The sequence below is a fragment of the Hoplias malabaricus genome, chromosome 17, assembly GCF_029633855.1.
Source record: "Hoplias malabaricus isolate fHopMal1 chromosome 17, fHopMal1.hap1, whole genome shotgun sequence".
Classification (NCBI taxonomy): domain Eukaryota; kingdom Metazoa; phylum Chordata; class Actinopteri; order Characiformes; family Erythrinidae; genus Hoplias; species Hoplias malabaricus.
In genome coordinates this window covers 19,859,605-19,882,748 of record NC_089816.1, presented here as the reverse complement: position 1 = coordinate 19,882,748, position 23,144 = coordinate 19,859,605, and the positions used below count along the sequence as shown (strand labels likewise).

General features: G+C 42.5%; 1 protein-coding gene across 2 annotated transcripts; it reads right to left on the bottom strand.

Annotated features, from left to right (window-relative positions):
- Positions 1 to 218: 218 nt before the first annotated feature.
- On the bottom strand, positions 219 to 21,890 carry LOC136673414 (C-terminal binding protein 1). Of its 2 annotated transcripts, none has more exons than XM_066648863.1 (11): positions 21,616 to 21,890; positions 19,631 to 19,682; positions 19,284 to 19,459; positions 10,908 to 11,062; positions 10,199 to 10,343; positions 9,561 to 9,767; positions 9,252 to 9,466; positions 8,150 to 8,280; positions 7,809 to 7,936; positions 6,699 to 6,819; positions 219 to 5,806 (listed from the first exon to the last, which is right to left on the bottom strand). In XM_066648863.1, exons 3-11 carry the CDS (start codon positions 19,339 to 19,341, stop codon positions 5,617 to 5,619), a joined length of 1,350 nt encoding a protein of 449 aa, XP_066504960.1. In that variant the 5' UTR covers positions 19,342 to 19,459; positions 19,631 to 19,682; positions 21,616 to 21,890; the 3' UTR covers positions 219 to 5,616. The 2 variants fall into 2 exon arrangements, with proteins under 2 accessions (XP_066504960.1, XP_066504961.1); XM_066648864.1 differs by lacking the exon at positions 21,616 to 21,890 and adding an exon at positions 21,419 to 21,458.
- Positions 21,891 to 23,144: the final 1,254 nt, after the last annotated feature.

Below are 23,144 nucleotides of genomic sequence, written 5' to 3'. Positions count from 1 at the left end.
CACCGCCAAGATTTCTTTAATGATCTTAGAGCTGTAAACATCCAAACCAGCTCAGTTCTGCGGCGTTTACACTTCACCTTCACCGGGAAAAGCTGTGAAGAGAGCGTTAGGTTCGAGATCTGGAAGAAACAGCAAAAAACACAGGGTCAAGAGACTCTCCCCGGAACAGCTCTCTGCACAACACACACCACATCAACAGACGGCGCACAAACAGTTAATCTTTAGGATTTTATTAAAATACCTTGTGGAATTTACCATCACAAACATGATTGTTTTCTAATAAAAAAGTAAACAAAAACAAAACAAAAAAACAAAGTAAAGCTTAATAGCCTAGTTACAGGTGTCGTCTTTTTTTTTCTTTACTTTTTGTAGTTTTTGCAGTCTGGTGACGCGAAGGGAGGAGAAAAAGAAAATTAAATTCATTCACAACAAAAAGAAAAGATGGAGAAAGAAGAAAGGAATCAAATGTTCACATGTTGTAAAAATACACTTCCCAGTTTTCTACGTCACACTGTTCGATTAAAACATTCATTCTTTACGTTGTTAGATGTCAGCGCGACCCAAATCAAGCCAACAAAACGGCGACGGGAGAGGGAAGGGAAGAGAAGAAAAGAAAAAGGTTATTTGTGGTACGTGGACTCACTGTGGACAGATCTGCAAATCGAGGGTGGAGAGATCTAAAAACTGAGAAAAATGGAGAGAGAAAGAGAAATAGCTTGTGTTCCCCTCTCCTGTCTCTCTCAGGAGCTCCAGCCCTGACCAGTTCGTCCTGAAAGGCTCTTTGGAGAGAGAAGGGAGAAAAAAAAAAAAAACAAACCCACACGACCTGAGCCCATTCCACACCTCGGAGCGAAGGCCAGTCGGACGCTCCGGAAACATGCGAACGGCCAACAGAGCTGTGACCTTTCATTAGAGACAGGCTTCAGGGCACTTCCTCTGTGTGTCCTTTAATGACGCTTTTCCACAGCATGGTCCCTACTCTACTGGACTCTATATGGTCCCTGGTCAATTTTCCACAGCCCCCCCGGGTTTCATTTCTAAGGAGAACAGTTTGTTCCTTCCTTGTTGCAGCGTCCAGCTCTCGCTGGATTCTTTTGTCGGCCACCGATCCAAGGAACGTTTGAACCTCTTCAAAAGACCACGGCGTAATTTTACGAGCTGCCGTAGTGAGTCGGATAAAAACAAATGTGATCTCTGCTGCAAATGGAGATTTTACAGATGGAGAGTTGGTGCTGGACGTCTGCGTTGCGTGTCGTAAAGTGACGACTCTCTCTGGACAATCAGCACTCTAAGGTTTACACGCCACGGTTTAGTCCCTACTCTGCTCGCTCTGAACCACGAGAGAACAGCCACTAAACAAGAACCCACTTCCAGAACCAGAACCAAAGCCAAATAGAGTGTGGACCATGCAGTGGAAAAGCACCAAAAGTGTATGGGGACTGTTTGACCGGGAGGATGGCGGGGTCACCAGGCACACTGTACTCTGACAATGGTTCTAATGTTAGATGTGGAGATCAAGGGTCACTCCAAGACAAAGTCCTAATTGTTGCAAGTGTAAAAACAAGGGACACTACAGAGCCGAATGAAGCACTTTCATAGTGTGTTTATTCTCCCTGCCACTTCTCTGTGTTCTACTCTGTTTTACTCTACAGACTGGAACTTGGCTGCGAGGATCTGATTGCAGTCTGCAAAAGAACCTTAGTGAGGTCACGAACTGGTGCCGAGGGTCGTTGTGGATGACGACACCACTCAAAATCATCCTAAAGTTACCGGACAGAGATCCATTTACTATTTCAGAGAATGTAAGGGGGCTTTAAAGCACTGGAGCCAATGACTGGCACTGAGCATGGTGTCTTTAGGCTCATGTGCAGCTGCTCAGTTTGGCTTCTATTGCTTTTCTATGAAGATTACACCATTAAACCGCACGCCCATATCCACAGTGCGTGCACTTGAAATAAGCTGATTCAAGGGTGAGAGTCACGTGCTGAAACCTCAACAGGAGCAAAGAAAAGAAGTTTTAGAGCAGGGCTGGACTCCTAAAGCAAGGCTGTTTACCACTGGTCTACAACGTTAAGGCAAATGAGGGGCTACCACAGGAGTTAAGGCCTGTTACACTACTGGAGCTGCTGGGGAGGACGAGGGGATGGAGGTGGCTTATTCTGAAATGCTTCCATACAACATGTTGAAATGAACACAAAACTGAAGTCAGCTGATGAAAACAGAGAGATTCAAAAATAAAGAGCATAAACAAGCTCAGAGACCCCCCCGAGAACAAACAAAACAAAACCAAGATAGCGTTTCAAAATATATTACATACCAAAGCACAAACGTCTCGAAACAAGAGCTAGAAACTTAGGATACGGGCCAAAGGGGTCACTTCAGTCCAGGAGAGCTACACGTCACTGAAACTGGACACCATGTAGTAAACAGGGAGAAAGAAGGAAGGGGGAAATCAAGGGAACAAGTCATCGTTCCTATATCTCGCCCGGTTTCTAACTCACATGAACAACATGCATTATTCCACCAGAGTCCTTTCATTTCATTCATTCATTTTCACCTACTCATCCACTGCTGGGTTTAAAGAAGAATCGTGAATTTAAAAATAACTGCATCCAAGTGTGAGAAACAAGGTAACGGGGGACAGCTGCTAGATTAGGCCTGACCTACACTGGACATTACCAAGAAAATAAAACATAAAATTAAAAAAAGTTACACACACACAGCTAAAGTAATTCAGTCCAGGATTCGGCAAAAAGTCTCAACAGAACGGTCTTAGAAAAATTTGATGATTTACGTCATCCTAGTATTAGAGTTTATTTCCGAATGCAGTAAAATTACCTAGCTTATCAGACCCCACAAATCCCCATGATTAAATCTCTCTCTCACACACACACACACACACAGCCCACGGTAAATAAACATGTGGATTTGTGCTCATTCCTTACAAATCAGGAAAAAACAGAGGGAGGACTCTAGAATTAAAGCCTGACATTCAAATTAAAACTAAGCAAATTAATGGGTAACCCAGCTATGCTAATAAAGAAAACCAACTCGGGGAATACTGGATAAGCTGTACACACACCCACGCAAGTACTCTCTTCAGAAATAGGAAACTACCATCTAAAAAAGCTGTACAAGCCCAAAAAAGAACAAAGGAAATCAACAAAACCCCCAAAATGAAAGAGTAGAGCATACATTCAATATCTGTTACTGAGGTACTAGAGAGGTTATCCCTTGATGCAAAACAGTATTCAGAGTTAAGAGACTAAACCTGGGCAAGAGCATCTCCCCCTTTTTGGAAAGTGAACTAGCTTCATCCAAAATGACTTTTCTCGCTTTAAAATAAAGATGATAAATAAAGGTGTGTGTTCCTAACGCTGGGGTCTGAGGGAAGTCGGAGCAACACACAGGATCTGTGCGAGGAAACTGGGCTCTGACCACTGAGGAGACGACCAACAGCACGCCTGCCTCCGTCCGAACAAACAGAGGATGGATGGAGGGTCCATCTTCACCTGACCAGTTCTAACAGGGACGTCGTCTTTCACTGGGGGCTTTGCTGCAGCAGAAGGAATGAACCCATCACGCAAACACACCATTTCACTGCCACCTGCTGGTGACACTACAGAGCACGAAAGGACTGAAGATGGAGATAAACCACGTGGGCATTAACCGATCTTTCTTATTAAGTATTCCAAAAACCCCTCTCAGTCAGCTCAGAGCTCTTTACAGTCACACACAATTTTCGATGTGATTTAGGATGCAGTTTTACTGTCAGATATAAACACAAACAAAGCCTCTCTGGTTAGCCGAATACTGGTGTCTTTTTTTCTGTTTATGAACATAACCCCTCAGATTTGACCAGTTTAGTAAAACCACATCACGTCTGTGCCACCTTAGTGAGGACCTGGATGTGGTCTGAGCTCGAGAAGATTTACAGAAAGGATTCTGCTGACCACTGACCCCAGCGCTAAGCCACAGAAGCAAAAGCATGTTTTGGCTGATGGAGCACGTCTGGAAAGGTGTAAATTTTTGTAAATCTGATCTAGGTGTCTGGCAGAGCGAGGGCAATCATGTCGTGTCAAGAGCAGGAGCAGAAAAAAATAGTCTGCGAGAAACGAAGGCAGGGTGGACACCGATGTAATGTTGCATCGATAAAGAGAAGGCCTCATCACCCAGTGAGGCACAGGCAGGAAGGACACAGATAGAGGGCGGAGGGAAAGGGGTTCAGCACAACAAGGTGATGTTAGGTGTAGCAGGGAGGGCAGCAGTGGAACTTAATTACAAATGAAAACCAAAGGGGGAGGGGGGAAGAGAAAAAAAAAAAAAGCATTCTGTCCAATGTCTCGAGAAACAAAACAGCACAGAAATGAGGGACGATATGTTCTGGGGATATCAAAAGTCTGCAGATGAGCATACAGCCTTCAAGCATCTGAAAAAAACTGCATGTCCATGTCCTTCCCAAGTCTTAATAAATTTAAGAGTGAGAGTAAGAACAGTGTGAACTGGAGAGTTATCCACATCACAAACAGGTCATGGTATATATTCCATCGCAAGGCCTTTCTAAGAGAATCACAACATGAAATGAACAGATTTCACCCACTCCCAACAGACGAGCATCAGCGCAGTATAAAATATAGCTCCTTTTGTGCTGAAAGAGACCCAATTGTACAGAGTCTGGGCAAAACTAAATTTCACAGACATAGAAAACAGGATTCACTGGTTCTGGAAAACAATAAAACAAGTTGTACACAAAAGACTACGTTCATGATGCTCTTACACAGACCGACGTGTCGTCCAACCACACACTATGAAAACAGTGATGTAAATGAGCGGATAAATCCCCAAGCAGCTCGTGGGGGGGTGCTCTCCCTGTTTCTGCGCTTGTCCTTCAGAAAGAGGATGAACAGAGTCCTGCGGGTCCTCGACTTGATGAAAGGAGAAAACTGGACCTAGTTACCTTCAGCCACAAGCCGTCTGTAGACCTGTAAGGATTTGTTTTTATCAAGTTGTGAAAGGGGTTGCTGATGTTGGCTGTCCCTAAGAACCATGGCCAAAAGAAAAAAATAAAAAAATAAAAAACAAATCAAAACCCAGAATTTAAAGAGCGTTGCCCTCTATGTTCAAAACCGTACGCTAAAGGAGGGTCACAAACGTATGCTGGAGAGATGAAGGGGAAAAAAATATCATGCGATCTTCACTATACTGTTAAAACATCTGGACAGAAAGAGTCAGGTTGAAGAGACACTACTCAGAAATTAGTCCGAAGTATTTTCAGAGGAAGCTTTTCTTTAAAAAAAAAAAAAAAAAAAAAAATTGAAAAGGGTTTGAAAGGCTGAACGAAAAGAAAGCGATAGCGAATCCTTGAGAAGAGTTATTGCTTACGGCACGGGAGAGTAAAACCGAGGAGACGACCAGAAAAAACGAGAGAATCGCGTGGAGAAATGTTTCTGAGTGGGTCACTTTCTGGGCTTATACTTGTGTTCTGTTGGACTGGGTTAACCCGTGTAGGGGTTGGGGGGGAGGGAGGGTCACATCAAAAGCAGGGCATCGTCATGGTGTCAGCCCTAAGAAAGGTAAAAGGGCATCGCCGGGGCAACGATGGAATGTGTCGGGATGCTATTGGTCAGAAGGGACGTCTCTGTCGGCCTCGGCCTTGGACGGCTGCCCGGGCGAAGGGGTGTGTGGGGGGTGTGAGACGGGGGCAATGGCGTGGGCAAGAGGCAGAGTCCCCGCCACCATGCCCTCTACTCCTGCCCCCGCACCGGGCAGACCACCTGGGGCGACTCCAATCAGACCTGCAGGAAACCTGAGAGAGAGAGAGGAGAGGGAAACACACCGTCAGCTGTAACAGACGTCTAGTGCCTCAGGACTGTCTTGTGTGTCACGGTGGGGGCTTAGGAAGCACTCGACCTCTTTGTCATTAAGGCTATGTTCACTCAGCAGGTAAAAGTGTCCTAAATCTGATTTAACATTCTGCTGTTCACACCGTCTGTGTAACGTGAGCTCCATCTGACATCAGTATGAACAGGTCACGCCCCTAAACCCAGCCACACATTCAAAAGAGCGATGCTTCAGGAGCTGAGCTGAAGTAAATATCTTTTTCACACAAAGCACTTTAAAATGAAGGAATGGAATGGACCAGTGTTTTACTGCAGTGCTGTATCACAACACCGCCCTTTTCTTTATTCCAAATCAGCTAAAAAACTTTTAAATAATTAAATATCAAATCCTGAACGGATGTTTCTTTCACTCTAAGCACAGATTTCCCAGGTCTGTCGCAAACGCAAGGTCTCCAAAGAGAAGGAAATAAGCACAACATAATGGGTTTTACATTTCCAGAAGCTCTCCAAACACAAATTTCCACGAGTTTTATTTTCTCTAAACAAGAGACAGGACCCTGGATTATGAAGTTCTCCAATATTTTTTTTACAAAACGAAAATGTTTTGGCTGGCCTTTTCACCTCAAAACAAAACATGTCCGCGACCGGAGCAACATAAAAGTCCGTTCAGACTCTCAATACAACATATGAAAGAGGCTCAAACATACATTTTAAAACGTCACACAGACACATGAATCACACATCTGTGTCACACATGAAGAAACAGATCTGGTTTGGGTCATTTTCCTGCTGTGTGAACGTAGCCCAAGCTTGAGCCTCGGAATAACCAAATACCAGGACCTGATTTGTGTGGTTTACCTGTAGCCGCCGGCTCCGTTGAGCTCAGAATGAACAGTAGCGGCTTCCATAGAGGACCACTGGGAAGCTGCCATCAGATACTCCTTATTCACACAGTTCTTCAGACTGTCAGGAATACGACCTGCGGAAACACACACACAAAAAATTTAAATCAGCCATCGGCACATACACGATTCCCCCTCTGCAAAGAGCTCTTTTTCTTTCCATGTCTGTCAGAGGTGTAACCAGCGCACATGGTTCATGGGTCAATGCACAGAATGCAAGGTACTGTCAAATGTGACTATTTTATTATTAGGGTAAATAAAGTCATTACACAAGCACACATACCATCCGGAAACCTAAGCTGTAAGCCACTGGATTTGCATAGTACTGTAAGAACAGTGGAGGTTTAGGAGTACTGATATAGTAACTGTAGTCTACTCTGTCTCCTCCTCTTCCACTCTCTCGTCCCTCTTCTTGTCGCTGCGGTGTGTAGAGAGAGACTCACTCATTTTTATCTCTCTTTATTCTTTAACTTTCACAGTTCCAACATTTGGAAATAAAATGACTCAAAATAAACAAGGATTTCACATATATTCCGGTTTTTAACTCCTTATTTCAAGTCATGGAATTATGGTAGTTTGTGTGTGTGTGTGTGTGTGTGAGAGAGAGAGAGAGAGTGTGTTTGTAAATACATTAAACATGCTAATGTTTACTGCTTTATTAACACACTCCAGGCTGTATGAACTACCCCAGGAGGACTATACGGCATTAGATGGAACAAATTAATTTGCACATCTGTCTCTTCCAACTGAATCAAGAGAAACCCAGGTCAGTCTCATGGGTTTTTTTTTCCTTCATGAGGTCCAGACCTGGTGTCAGAGCTTCTGCAGCTCTTCACAATCTCTGAGTGAGAGTTGGAGTGATGTAAGGTTTCACATTTATAAACATTTTTTAATCAAACATAAGCTACAGTTGAATAGTGAGAAACAAAACCATGGTTTAAAGGCATAAGCATAGCTGCATTAGATGCATTGCTGAGATGTACTCATCATTACCAGTCCCCACAGCTCCAGGGCACTGTGATAACGAAGTGGATTGGGACTACATAAGCCACAGGAGTTTCCTGACCTGTGATAGCTCTGCGTACTTCCCGTGCTGCCTCCTCCCTCGCCTCGATGGAGGCCTGCTCGCTGTACCAGGATGTGTGGGGGGTGCAGATCAGATTAGGGGCATCCTTCAGAGGGCCCTGAGAGAAACTGGGGAAGAACGAGGGAGAGGATGATGAAGTGGTTTGTAAGGGTGTGTACAATCCAAAAAAATAAATAAATAAAAATTATATATATATATATTTATATATATATATATATATATAAAAACTGTTAAAGTAAAGAGTTCAGTATTACCTTCTATAACCTAAACACTGCTTTATTTCTGATGCTGAAATACAAGTGTAAAGGGGTCAGACTCACCTAAAAGGCTCTGTCTCGTGGACGTCCAGAGCTGCTCCCCGTATTCTTCCCTCTTTCAGCGCCTGAGCCAGAGCCTTCTCATCCACCAGCCCTCCTCTCGCAGTGTTCACCAGGAATGCTCCCTGACGCATCTACAACAGATCACAGTATAAGCATCAATAACGGAGTGCCCCACACACCACAGGACCCTGTGTCCAGCTGTAGATATCAGGTAAAATCCAAGAGGCATCAAGCAGAGTGTGGAAGGAGACCCTTGACCGGATTCCTGCTGTCAGCAGCAGCTGCAGGGTCTCGCAGCACTCGATGCGTGCTGCATCGCAATTGCTCCACAAAGACTGAAGCTGGAAACAGGTTCCTGTGGTCTGCAGGGCTCCCACAGAGAGCAAACAACAGTGGGACGTCATGAATTTGATCAGTTCGGGTCCGGTTCGACAAATTTATTTGGAAACGTTCAGCTCTTTTCTTTTCTACCTATAAATTAGTTCCTGGGGCAGAAATATTCGTTCCCAACTGGAACCAAAGAGCAGTGAATTGCTAGGATGGAACCATAATGGTGTCTGTGGGCAAGTTAAGATACAGAAGCTCCAGAAAACGCTTTATTTCAAGTTCTCAGCTCTATGGCATAGTGGGGCTGGACCGGTCATTTACAGAGTGTTATAGTCCTTGATTGTGTTCTGGGTAAGGAATTTTGTACAACTTTTTCCTTTTCATAAATCCCACATCTGGGTGTTGTCTGGGGCTGTACGGGGCTGTACTCAGTGCCACTCGAGGCATGCTGGCTACTATTTATCTCTATCCTTATTGTTCAGGAATTCCTCAGGACGACTCAGAACTCTGCATCATTTCCACATTTGCATCATATCTCTCTCTGATCTGACCACGTAAACAGTCATTTAATCATGACTCTGTCCTGTCTCTACCCTTTTATCTCTGGCTCTCACAGCACCCCCTGATGATGCACCCTTGGTTCCCATCACAACTGGTGGAAACACGTGGGTAAGCTTCACAGGAGAGCTACGGATCTATGAATCCTAAACAGAAGTTCATTTGGTGGAAAAAGACCAGGTCAAGGCTTTATCGCAAAAACGCACGTGTGTGTTACCTGTTTGATGGTGAAGTCGTTGATGAGGTGGTGGTTGTGTTCATTTAAGCTGCAGTGCAGAGACACACAGTCGGAGTGAATAAGCAGGTCTTGCAGTGTTGCCATCCTCTGGAGCCCCAGCGATCGCTCCACTCCCTCAGGCAAATACGGGTCGTAGAAGATCACCCCGAACCCAAAGGCTTTTGCCCTCAAAGCCACAGCCTGCCCCACACGCCCTGATAAACCACAACAGTTCAGCACCAGAGAGCAGGAGCCACGCTATTGCAACCACATAAAAATGGAGAGACCGATTCAAGATTAAAGACTCACCGAGACCAATGATGCCCAGCGTCTCTCCTCGAATGCGAGCGGCTCCACCGGCGACTTCTCGGATCTGCTCCACGCTGGAGGCTCGGGTTCCCTCCCTCAGAGCCTGGTGCATCCAGGTGACCCGGCGATACAGATTCAGTATCAGACACATCGAAGTGTCCGCCGTCTCCTCTACGGATGCAGCCGGCACATTACACACTGCTATACCTGTTTACACAGAAATAAATCATTTTTCTTTTAAAACATTTTCACGTGGAGAGTGTGCTTGGATATCAAACAAATTAATAGTAGAAGGGTCTGGGACACACCCAACCACATTAATACAGACCACACAGGAGCACTTTGTATTTCTACAATTACAGACTGCAGTCCGTCTGTTGCTCTGCATATTTTATTAGCCCCATTCACAATGTTCTTCAGCGCTCAGGACCCCCACAGAGCAGAAGTGATGTGGTGGTGGATCATTCTCAGCGCTGCAGTGACACTGAGGTGGTGGTGGTGTGTTAGTGTGTGTTCTGCTGGTGTGAGTGATAATCTGCAATATATACCTTTCTTAAAGTTTCAGAGAATATGGGATGGCTATATTTACTGCACAGGAGAAAGTAAGACAACAGAAAGTAACAGAACGTAGATCTCACCGAGCTCTGCTGCAGCCTTCACGTCCACGTTGTCGAAGCCACTGCCGATCCTCACGATGACCCGAAGACCTTTGAATTTGTCGAGGTCGTCTCGTGAGAGCGTGATGGTGTGGTACAGCAGAGCTGCCACAGCTTCGTTAAGAACCTGGGAGTGTGAAAACACAGCGTGCGTTATATCACTAAAGGATGTTATCATGTGCAGCACCACAATCAGACAAAAGAGATATTCAATAAGCTACTTTTAACTACATTGTTATAGGCTCTCGACTTTATCCCTTTTTCACTAGAGAGAGCGAGAGGGACATGTGACATCGAGAAGATACAAAATAGGAACGATGGTGCAAAAACTGAACAGAAAAATGTAAAGAAACATTCAGCTGCTCTCTGTTTATACTATTTCTAGACAACATTTTATTTACCCTTTATTTTTTTTAATGTTCACCTCATGTCCATTCGACAGGAATGTCTTGTATTGTTATTATTTACTTTCCAGACGAGTTCAGTGTGTGTTAAATTGTCCTATTTCAAAGTGACAATAAATCTTTTGGAAACAATATTAAATGCTGATTTTAATCGATGGACTTTAGTCCAGAGACTAAACAGCATCTTAAAACCTGCACCAAAGACTAAATATTGGATATTTGCTGGGAGAAATTTTTATAACTGGACCTATTTTAATAGAACACCCTCCAATAAACCCTCACTCTACCTTCTCGTGGATCTCCTGCGTGGACTGAGCGTCGCAGAAGGCCACAGTGGCAACGTCCTTCAGGATGGGCATCTCCACCGTACAGTCTCTACCGTCCAGCAGCGCCACCAGGGGACGAGGATGCATGGGCCCATTGAGGATGGGAGGGCGAATGCCTGTAGGGAACAGAGCAGCACAAAAGGAAACATCATTAAATGATCACCTGTACAAATGTGTTTCAGAAAGTCAGGCCTTCGTCTGTTAATCTTTAAAAATATTTAACAAGTTCAATCATTTTTTTCTCTGATTTAAGCTGTAATCTCAGGTCAGTGCTTATCTCTGCATTTAGGAAGGACAAGACCTCAAACCGCGTCTAATAAAGCCAAGGTTTAAATCACCCACATTGACTACGGACCACGTGACTTATCAGAAACAGCCCCTGCACTGAGAGGCGGGGGGCTACATGCTCCTGAAACTCCCCGGTGGGATGTAGATCAAAACCATAGAAAATCTAAATCTCATATGAACTAAGAAGGTAGGACTGCAATGATATGGGAATTCTGGGTCGATGTTGATATCTGATATTATATATGTACATTCACATCTGTCAATCCCACGATAGATACACATTTATAAAACATAGATATTTCCCGGATATGACACATTTCAGCTTTCAACCAGAATAATTAATAAAATCTAACCTAAAGCAATGTATTAAACACAAAGAAATACCACTGTCCACACGTCAGAGAATCAGCCAAACGATTCTTTCCACATGTTCACCAGTCTATTTCCTTATTTGTTTTTTTGCATCAGCAGTATCTATTTAATAGATCAGCAAAAGCAAAGCCTTTCCACAATGAGGATGATCTTTCCAAAACCTGTCCATTGGCTACAGGGCGACTTTCAGTTTCCTCCGATTTGGGAAAATAAGATCTCGCACAGACTAGCAGCAACTTCAGTATAAGAGTCATTCAGTCATGTAACTCTTTAGTGTTTACAGGGTGCATGTTACACGTCATCTTCGTGCTTTAAAATCCTAATAAATATAATAATTTTGGCATATGAGTGATGTTTAGATTGCAAAATGTCAGAATTTGATCTATTTTACTGCATCTGTCATTAGATTGAAATAAGTGCTGAAAGACTTGGGGTAAATATGTAATGGCTATTTTTCTAGGCAACTGGTTTATAGACTTTATACTGTTTCTATATCTAAGACCAATAAGATCCTGCTTCAGTTCTGAGCACTGAATGCAGAGTGTACACAGTGTGTGTCTGCTTCATACTGGTCTAACTGTTACACAGAAGCTTAGTATCTCCATTTAAAACTTAAGGTATTATTCTTGATAAAACTGCAGTCCGTCGAATTGCAATTTCAAGATAAAAAAATATTACTTTTCAGCCTGAATGCAAATAAATGATAATTATTCCTTAATCCTCCAGGTAGATGTAGCTCCAATTTAAAAATTTCATAAATATTCAGATATCTGCATAAAATAACTAAACGTACTGGATTTCGGCAAAGTGTAAAGTTGTACTATCAGTTCTTATCTACATTTGGCCTTCAGTTGTGGTTCATGGTTCTAGATTCTTTCAGTTTTCCAAATATTCGTCCCTAGTAAAAACATCATCACAAACAGAAGCAGGACCCGTGTAAAGGCCACCTCCGGACACAAACGCACAGAGAAGCACATCTCTGTTGGCCTCTGTCCATCTCTGACCCCTTCCCCCATTCCCTCCCAAGGCCAGACAGATGAAGGCTTTGGGGGACGATGGTAAGAAAGGGGGTGGATAGACGGAGCAGGAGAGAGAGAGAGAGAGAGAGAGAGAGAGAGAGAGAGAGAGAGAGAGAGAGAGAGAGAGAGAGAGTGAGAGTGTGAGAGTGTGTGGAGGGCGGGGGGAATCTTAATATGACTCATGATGACCTAAATCCCGCCCGATAACTCCCGTAGACATCTCTCTGACCCCAAACCCTGATGACCACACATTAATTCTCACATGATTCTAACACACCAGCCACACGTTGCTATCTTCAAACACAATGACCTTGAACGATGCTGTTGAGTGTGTTTGGTGGGGAATTCGATGGTCAGCGAGATGGGAGAGTAATAATGTTAATAGAGCTTGGTCAGTGTCAAACTCCTGCATCAGTACGATCCAGATACATCAGAAACTCATGGAAATAAAGCCATGCTTCCTGAGTGGTGGTAATAAACGTGACGTACTAGGTTTGAATGTTTGTTTTGGTGACACCAGGCAAGGACGTTCACATAGTAATGAGAGAGAAAATGGAAAAAAAAGATGCCTACATGTTACAGTGGGTAAACTATAACTGGAAACGAGAGATAAAGGATTGGGAGCGATGTTTACACCTGTCCCATATTTAATGATGAGAGCAGAATGTTTACACACAAAACTGGACAGAGAGAGACTAGAGAAGAACCCTCACACACTGACTCTGACTTTACAATGAGGACCAACGAGGGAGGAGTGTCTCACAGAGTGGACAGTGAGTGAACACAGGGTTTAAAAACTCCAGCAGCACTGCTGTGTCTGATCCACTCGCACCAGCACAACACACACTAACACACCACCACCATGTCAGTGTCACTGCAGCGCTGAGAATGATCCACCACCACATCACACAAGACACATACGACCTATGAACCTAAACTCATTATAGACACCTGCTCTCATGTTCCAAAGCAGAAAAACACTACTCCGGTCACACATCTGCTGCTGTTGGATCTGAACAAACAGAGCGCAGTCGCGAGAATCCTTAGGGTTGGGAGAGATGATCGGAAGTTCAGAGAGAGACTCATCCCTAAAATAACTGATCAATACTGACGTGATAAATAAATAAAAATATCCCAAGTTAAAATTACAGAGTCTAGGGCAGCTTCCGGAGGAGATTCACTCCTCACTGTCACAGGCTAAAACAAGGTTGAAATTCCTATTGCAAATCATTTGATCAAAAACACTGAAATATATATATATTTTTTCACCAATAAACTGAGGACATCATGAGCTCAGAATCTGTGATGAAATCTACCTTTCCTCTGAATTTTGAGAAGAAGGTCCCTGCACTCATCTGAGAGGAACCAGGGCTGAACAAGTGGGGGAAAATATGTAACTCTGATTTTTCAGACCAATACAGTGATCGTGATTTAAACTGCAATTATTGTCTGATAAAAAAAATAACAATAACAATGTCTGGCCTTGCTTTAACACCAATACGAATCAGAACAACTGGCTTTAGAGTGTCAGACTGTCATTTATTCAGGGTTTTCATGTACAGCGCAGCGTTAGGTTACATCAGTTTAATACCAGATAAACACTGCAGCTCTCAGCATGAAATAAAAACAGCTAATTGTTCAGCCCCACTAGTGTTACTCTCTTAAAAACGTAAGCCTGAATTGGGATGATTCTCATTATTTCTGATCAGTATTTGCAGAAAACCGCTTTCAAAAATGTAACCTGTTCATGTGAGCATTTTTAAAACTAGGGCTATTTTAAACCTGGTTCACCACACAAAAACATCAGCATTTAATAAACGATTACACACTACACACTGCTAAAAGAGGCATGGGCAGACCATAAGAAATATCAGCTTAAAGAATATTTCACATAGCTCCAGTCCACAATCCACATTTGCCTATTACACACGATAACCACCACATGCTCAAGGTGATGCCATTCATCGGCCTAACAGTGTTTTGCCTTCCTACCAGCTCCAGCGCGCAGAGATGAGATCTATGGTCCTGGAAACGTGGCCCATGTTCTCTCTCACACACACAAGTTCAACAGCAGTGTCCAGCAGTGCTTCACACTGACAGGTGTCCACTCGCCTGCTGCCCCTGAGTCTTGCCCAGGAAGGTTTGGCTCCATTCCACCCTCGCTGGGCGCACATAAACACACCTCTCTGGCTCTTTTTAAACAGGGCATGGAGGCAGGGAAAGGGCAGAGCTAAGAGGGCTAATGAGAGATTGGGATCTGCTCATCTCAGAGAGGGAGAAACGCTGCAGAGGAAGAAAAATTAACAACAATGTCCCTAAATCTAGAAAACGGAAAACCAAGGAGACAATAGAAACGGTACAAAGGGTTTCTTTAGTAGAGTAAGGGTCAGGTTTGCAGTGTTTATTGTGAGATTTTACGTTCTTGACAACAACAAAATGCTGCTTATCGCGGAGGGAGCAGTGAGAGCACAGATGCTGTGTTTTGAGCCCACGCCAGCTTGTATATGAGAGAGAGAGAGAGAGAGAGAGAGAGAGAGAGAGAGGCACAGCCATTTGAACAATGCCATTCATTCACTGCTCATTCCTCCTCCTCCTCCTCCTCTTCCCTTCCACCTCCCCCAACACACCACCACCACTTCTTCCAAAACCTCCTTGTGTCCCACCCTCCGCATTCCCCACCCCTTCACCTCGTTTTTTATCCATGCTTCGGCTCTGAACGGGGGGGAGGGGTGTGGTGGTGGTGGTAGTGGTGGTGGTGATAATACAGCAGCGCCACACCCAGCCTGCAGCCCGCCAGACACAAACACAAACAGTCCACTGATACGAAACAAACCGTCGAGAGAAAGGAAATTACACCCACATCGCTCCCGACCTCCAAGACTCTCCCCACACCGACAATAAAACACGTACACAATAACCACAACCATACACACACACATACACAGACAACACACAGCCTTGCCTTGCATCGTGAAGCGTGCACGCCTGTCTTCTCTCTCCCTGTATCGCTCTCTCTCCCTCACTCACACTCCCTCGTTCCACCCTTCACAATCAGGCTGCCCCCCCCCCCAAACCCCCAGCAGGCGTCCAGCTGTCACCCACACCCAGCTCCTCCCCCACAACAGAAACAACCAATCAGCAGACCTGGCCATTCAGTTCCTGCCAACCAGCACTAACCTCATTAGCATAGACACCGGAGCACTATGCAAGGCGGTTGGGCAGTTGTTTTTTTTTTTTTTAAAGGGACAGCAGCTTTACACAGCGGTGTCTATTATTTATTCATTCATTCATTCATTCTCTCATAAAGCAAAGGCATTGGTTCAAACACCACACTCATAAAAAGCTAAGGAGAAATGCTGCACATCAAGAAAATGGTCACTACTATGAGAGGAAAAAAAAAATAAAAAAGGTTTCCTTATTTTTATTCCAAAGAACCAAAAAACACAGAAATCTGTTTCGGTAACAAGATAATAAAAACCCAAATGTGCAGCCAAAATAGTAACTTAAAGGAATAGAAAGTGCTCAAAAGAAGCTCTAAACATGGTCTGGACCTAAATGAACATCAGAGCTGGAAAAACACTGTCTTTGCAACCATTCTTCTTTCAGTTCCTGTGGCCCAATTAGAGAGCTTGAAAAATAACTGCCTCAAAAAGAGCGACATCAATTTTTCCACAAAGAAAATCAACAGAAGCCAGGCTAACACCGCATTCAGAAACTAAAATGCAAGGAAAGGAATGAGATAAGCCAAGGTCTGAAAACATCCCACCCCACGTTTCATTTCTCCTTCCAATCCACTGCCGGATTACAGCTGGAGGAGTCTCAGACAGAGAGAGAGAAAATGGGAGAGAGAGAGAGAGAGAGAGAGAGAAAATGGGAGTGTGAAGGACTCTGCACTTGCAAATGAGAACGGACAGTAAGTTTTTGGGCCTGCCACAGACGAGAAGTTTTTCTTTTATGATCAGAGCATTTGATAAATTACCTACAGATTCAATGTAAGATTCAGGAAAATACTAATCACTTTCTCAGAACAGAAATGTCTTAAACATTCATTTCTCTTCACTATTCTGCTACAATCACTTTACATAACAGAAGGCACATATTGTAAGCAGACACGTAAATTCCAAAAGCAGGAATTTCCCTTTAAATGTTAAATACAAGTCAGAGCATTTTGTATCTAAAAAAACCTTAACCGTAAGCACTAGGGGTGGGCGATATTGCCCTAAAATGACATCACGATATTTTAGTGTATTTTATTGATAACGATATCCTTGGAGATATGACGAAACAATGAAAAATTTATGAATTTCAAGAACACACTATTGCACCAAAATATAAAATGTTATTATTAAATATATTAAAAGTATTAATATAATACATATAATATAATAAGGTTTTATTTATTGAAAAGTTTTCTTTCACTGTGCCTAAACGACTCATGTAAAGAACCAATGCTGTGTTAGGGCTAATTGCATGACGTCGTTCTGTAAAAGTTAGAATATCACAATATTGAATTTTTAAAATAGTTTTAAAATTTGATGATGATATTATTGTGAACATTACGTTACGTCTCAGCCCCATCAATATTTCTTACTGAGCTGGATATGGAATCCAATTCCTCCAGGTTAGCACTCAAATTATATCAACACTAACAAATATTAAAACATTCAGTCATTCAGGAGCAAATTTAGTTGATTGTAGCTGTACGTTTTGAGGTTTGATTGATTTGTGCTTTAAAAAATATAATAAACAACACAGTGCTCTAATGCACAGCGTTTTCCTAAAGGTTTACCACATGCAGTCCCACAGTAACTTAGCGCTGAAACAAAAACCTTACAGCATTAGTTTACAACCTTGAAGAGACAGCAGCAGTGACACATAAATGCAATTAGCCAAAAATAAGCCACACACATCCATGTGATTTTACATTTTACAGTGATGTTACACACAACAACAATCAAACCTCCTCTACTTCTGTTGAAATCACTAAGGCTCAGCCTGAACTGTCTTATAGCCCTATAATGACTTACAGCGTGCAGTTAAACATGGTTTAATGTACTGCTGTACTTGTTTAATGGTATTAATGAAGGAGCTGTGGTGTGAACAAGTGCTCTGAGATCCTCAGATCTACGAAGGAACCAGATAGAGAACATTAGCGACTTCCTTTTCAGCTCCACTTTGACAGAACTAAGATTAGTTCATGTAAAACGAGCTGGAGGAACAGAGCTACATCTACAATAGCAATTACAGCTAGAATGTAGGTCCAATTTCACCAGCAGCACCCATGTCTGGTTAAAGACAGACAAACGCAGTACCAACAAACTATTGCTCGGAATGTGAGCTGAAATCAGTGTCAGTATTGGAATAAATACCCAAGACTTTATAACTAAACCTAGCCCTTTTGATAACCTCCAGCTGACGCCGGCTAAGACTAATATGTACAAAATGGTGTCTCTCAAACATTCATATTTCTCCCCGCTCCATCCGTAGAGCAAGATCTGTCTCTCTGCAGAACTCATGAGCACTGAACTGAAGTCTGCTCTCTGAGAACGCTACACTTGTTGTTCCATAAATAGCTGAAGTACCACATTTAGGCCCACATTGTTCTCGCCGTGTTCAGCCCCTCTCAGAGCGCAGTTCTACCGCGCCCCTGCAGCCGACAGGAAGGAGCAGAGATAAGAAAGAACAGAGCGCTCTCTCTCTCTCTCTCACACAGGCTTGGCTAATGCTTCACCTGACCACAGACACTAGCCAAACACATTCAGACAATGGTCAGATCATACATTCACTACTCTATAAACCCAAGCCTAGGCACATATCACGTCTCCACTTCTGCTTCACACATTTACGACAGCGGCAACGCACCCTGCGACCAGCGCTAGAAAAAGATCACAAAGTTATACGTGAAGCACTCGACTCAAAAAGAAATGCATTAAACAGTGATTACAAGCTAAAAGCTGAAATGACTGATTTTGAAGCAGCTTTTTCACAAGGTGAAAAATATTTTCCAAAAAACAAGGGGTAGCAGAATTAGAAATTAAACACCATTCTGAGAGTCAATAACAAGCAAACAAACAGCCTCTAAAGAGAACACAGGCTCAACTTGTCAAAAGGAGGGAGGTTGCAACATTTTATACTGAAATTAAGTTGAATGGTGAGGGAATTCACAAAGATCATTCAATCAAAATAATCCATATTATGGCTATACGATACGGACAAAATTTATATCACGATAGAGTTCGTAATTTTGATGGAACCGATATAATTCGTACATCAATATGAAAAGTATGAAATCCACTGAAAAACCTCCAAAAACCAACAAGAATCATGACATCACCATGAAATATAAACATATTGGCTTTGTCAATATTAATACTTATTAAACCGAGTGCTGAGCTGACAGCAGCACCCTGTAATGACCATCAGTCAGTGACATGCTGTTAATAATGTGTACTGAAATAATGAAAATGTGCTTAAAAATCATAATGTAATTGAATTGTTTTATATTATTTTATTGATCTCATATATATATTTATATAAAAAATATACACACACATTGATATTGGACACATTGGATTATTGTCCAGCCCTAACCCAAGATGTATGTATCCAACTATAATTTATATGTTTGTATGTGTGCATCTATGATGCGCTTTCTCACCTTCGCAAATGCGGTCCAGTCTCTGTCTCTTAACTTTGTGTTTGTCCATTAGAGCCATCGAGTGGCGGTTCTTCTCAAAGACCAACTAAGGCCACAAGAGGAGAAAGAAAAAGAGCACAGAACAGAGTCCGGTCCTGTCCACACTCTGAGAGAAATCACTCAGATCTTTCCACAATCTGCAACCAGACACAGCACAAGAAAACTGAGTGAGCACGGCTACAACACACATGTAGAGAAAGGTAATGTAATGCTATGATTTTATTCTTATGATTTTATTTATTATTGTTAGTGTGTATATCCAAACAGTACAGGACAGCTTGAAATGATGCTAGAAGTGTCAATCTCACCTGAGCCTGATATCAGTGAACAACAAATCTGTCACCGTCCTTCCAATGATGACTGTTAAAAGGAAAAAAAAAAACGTGTTTATAACAAGCATCACAAAGTAAACTGTAATGTTTTTTAAAAATAACAATAAACTTTATAAAATAAAAGTTATTCTAACACAACAACTGATCTAACGCCAAGAGGAGTAAATGGGATTAAAAGTAATTGTAAAATCCTTCATGAGAAAAGGAGACCAACACTAGAATTTGGCAACACTCCCTGCTCAACACAACCACAAGCCATAAACGCCTGTTTAAACTCTGAACAGAAGCAGAACCTATATAAAAACCTCAGGGCTTTCGCAATTGACACTGCACTTCAGAGTATTCTTATAAACCCAATCCTCTGACTGAATAAGAGAATAAACATGTTTACACCATACAATATGGTGCACAAATCAGAGAGCGAGACCGCCTTCTTTATCTCATTTCCAGTTAAAACAACTGCCAAGTACAAACCCACACTCACAAAAGAGGGTAATAAAGGGTATAAAGTTTCCAGAATTCATATTCAAATCTATTACAAGTTATTGAGAAAATGAAACTCCTAACAACCACGCAAGACCTCCATCGTCTATCTCCATCAGATAAAACCCTTCATCTCTGACAGAAAAAAAAAAAAATCAAGCTCCACTCTCGCTTCAGATTGGGACACATCCACAGCTGTCTGTGTCCATCCTTCCTCTGTGAGACGGTTCACTCACTGGACAATACATTACTTAATGTGAGTGGGTTTGCTATACAGCACAAAAAGCAGAAAATTTTAATCCAATTTTTAAGCTTGAACTTGGGGAGGTGTGTGGATACATGTCTGGTAAACAATAGAAATTTATAGAAATGAAAAACTGATTAAACTAACGAATGCAAAAGTGGACACAATAGGTAAATGACATTGTTGTATTTTATTTTTTTGGGCTCTATACATTCTTCTGTATATCATATTTCTCAACATTTTGTGAATTTGTACTTCATATCTAGTTTAGGTTGTGGGTGAAGGGTGGTCTCTGTTTGCCTATAGTAAACATCAAACTTTTATTTTAAGCACTTTAGCAACTAAATAAAGTGATAAACACATTCTGAAAAACTGAACCCTTCCTATCTACATTATTGATTTGTAAGATTGTTTTCTTTTTGTTTCTGGCCCAACACAAACACTGCACTTTGGCCCTAAATACAAAAACAAAAGTAGTTTTGCCTCCTTGGTCTATCCACCAGATACTACTCTCACTTTATACTTAAATGAAAATAATAAGGCTTTAAGTTAGTAACGGCTCTGAAGAACTTCTGTAGCTGGATAACATTAAGGAGCCGTTATCTCTAATATAATTAAATTTTTTTAACAGTTACTATACATATCGCCTTATTATGATGAGGTTATTGTGTAATGTTAAAAGACTTGAAAAATGCTCACACAAATAAAATGTATAGATAGTTATACGTCTGTTAACTTAAAAGTTACGAAGCAGGGGTGCGCTACTCATTCGAATTATTCCGTTCCACCTTAAACAGTACAGCGGTTATACATTGACGTTCGCGTTCTGGCGCTGAAATACCGCTGCATTTAAGGTGGAAATGATAAAATGCCAACCAGGAGCCAATTTTCAGCCAAGTCGGGCAAGTTAGCTTAGCATAGGTTAGCTTAGCATAGGTTAGCCTAGCTTAGCTCAAACGTCTCGCGCAGCTAAAGCTCGCTCGCGACTCTAACGTCATTTAAAGAGAAGCAACGCGAAGAGCCGCGGAGTCCAGAACCTTCACACGAGCCGAGCGCTTCCCCAGAACCGAACCTCTGTTCACCGCTGCGAATTAAAAAAGCGACAACAAGCGCCTGCCGGCCATTTAGTGGCCAACAAGAAGACCACTATAAAAGTACAAGCTCTGATAGGGGCACTTAGGGAGAGAGAGGGCAGATTAAAGAACAGAAAATGCCAGAAAAGTGGCAGACCCACCCGAATCTCGTCCGTAGAGGTTAGGCGCGGGTCAGTGTGCCGAGAAAAAGGTGAAGCTCCACTAAACGTTACCATCAAACCCGCATAAAGGCAGAGAGCAGTGAAAGGCCTGAGAGAGAAGAGCCTCCGAAAAGAGAGAAAAGTTGGAGGCAAAACAGCACAGCGTCTCCACAAGGAGCTCGGAGGAAAGACAGGAGCAGCAAGGCCATTATTGTTAGAAGTGTACGGCGCTAAAACGGGAGCCTCTCTCAGCGTGGCCACACCTTCTCTCTCAACGTGGCTCCATGCCCGTGGCCAAGTCACATGCAGTCATCCTCTAATGCAGTGGTTGTCTAACTGTGGTACGGTACGTGAAGCAGCAAGAGGGGGTACGCGAAATGACCTCGAAAAATGTACTGTTTTATTAAGAAATATATTCATAACTGAAATCTGAAGTTTTTATGTGTAAATTACATATTGTTTCATAGTTTTCGTAAGTATGCCCCAATAAAATTAATCTGTGTTGTACAAAAATACAACGTGCTACGCATACACCATAGTTGGGAACGGTGAGACAGGGGGAATGTGATTCACCAATTTTTTGAGAAATACGTGTAAAGAAAGCCCAGTTTCCGCAGCTTACTAGACATAAGCATAGGCTAGAGACAGACTTGAGCAATTTGGATTAAGGGTGACCAGACATCCTCTTTTACCCGGACATGTCCTCTTTTTTAGACTTGTCCGGGCAGAATTTCAAAAACGTCCGGGATTTTGTTTTTCTAGAGCTTACATAGAATTTCGAGAAGTGTTTCGTTCACAAACTAGTCCCGCCCTCCCCTACTCCGTTTGGTTCGCTTGAGTGAGAAGGGGGCGTGGTGAAGTAGCCTAAAATCTTCTGATTGGACGGTCTGACTGTAGAGACCGTTATCGATCGATAACCTTCTCTGTGAACATTTAATTGGTCAGTCTGCACGTCAGTAGCCCTTGTTTACATCAGGCAAAGCTCATGTACCTACCCTCATCTCGGGCAGCTATGCCAAAACGTAAATGTAAGTTCTCGGATGAATTAAAAAAGAAATTCCCATGTTTTGTGTAGCAAATAAAGGTGTAAAGGACATGAAAGCACACATAGGTTCAGCTAAAAATACAACGGCATCTCACCATCTCAGATCTGGTTACCCTAGATTAATTATAAAAACGGAAAAGCAAAAAGAGACAAACAAGCCAAGACCAAGCCTCAGAAATACTCCGGAGCCCAGAGGAACTAAATCTTGAAGCAGAAAAACTAAGTGAGAATTCTGTACACGTGAAGACACAATAGAAGAAAACATTTGGCTGAAGGATAACGAGGGCATTCTTCACATCATTACAGCCCTAAAACTAGGTTTAACACAGCGCCGCTCCTCCTTCACCTACTGCTACAAGCGCAGAGAACCGCTGTGACCTGCTCCCAGCGCCATGCTGTTTTCACGTGGAGTCCGTTAAAGCACAAAAGTTATATTAAGCTGACCATTTCTCATTTTTTATTTCTTTCAAAATGCTTATTGCCA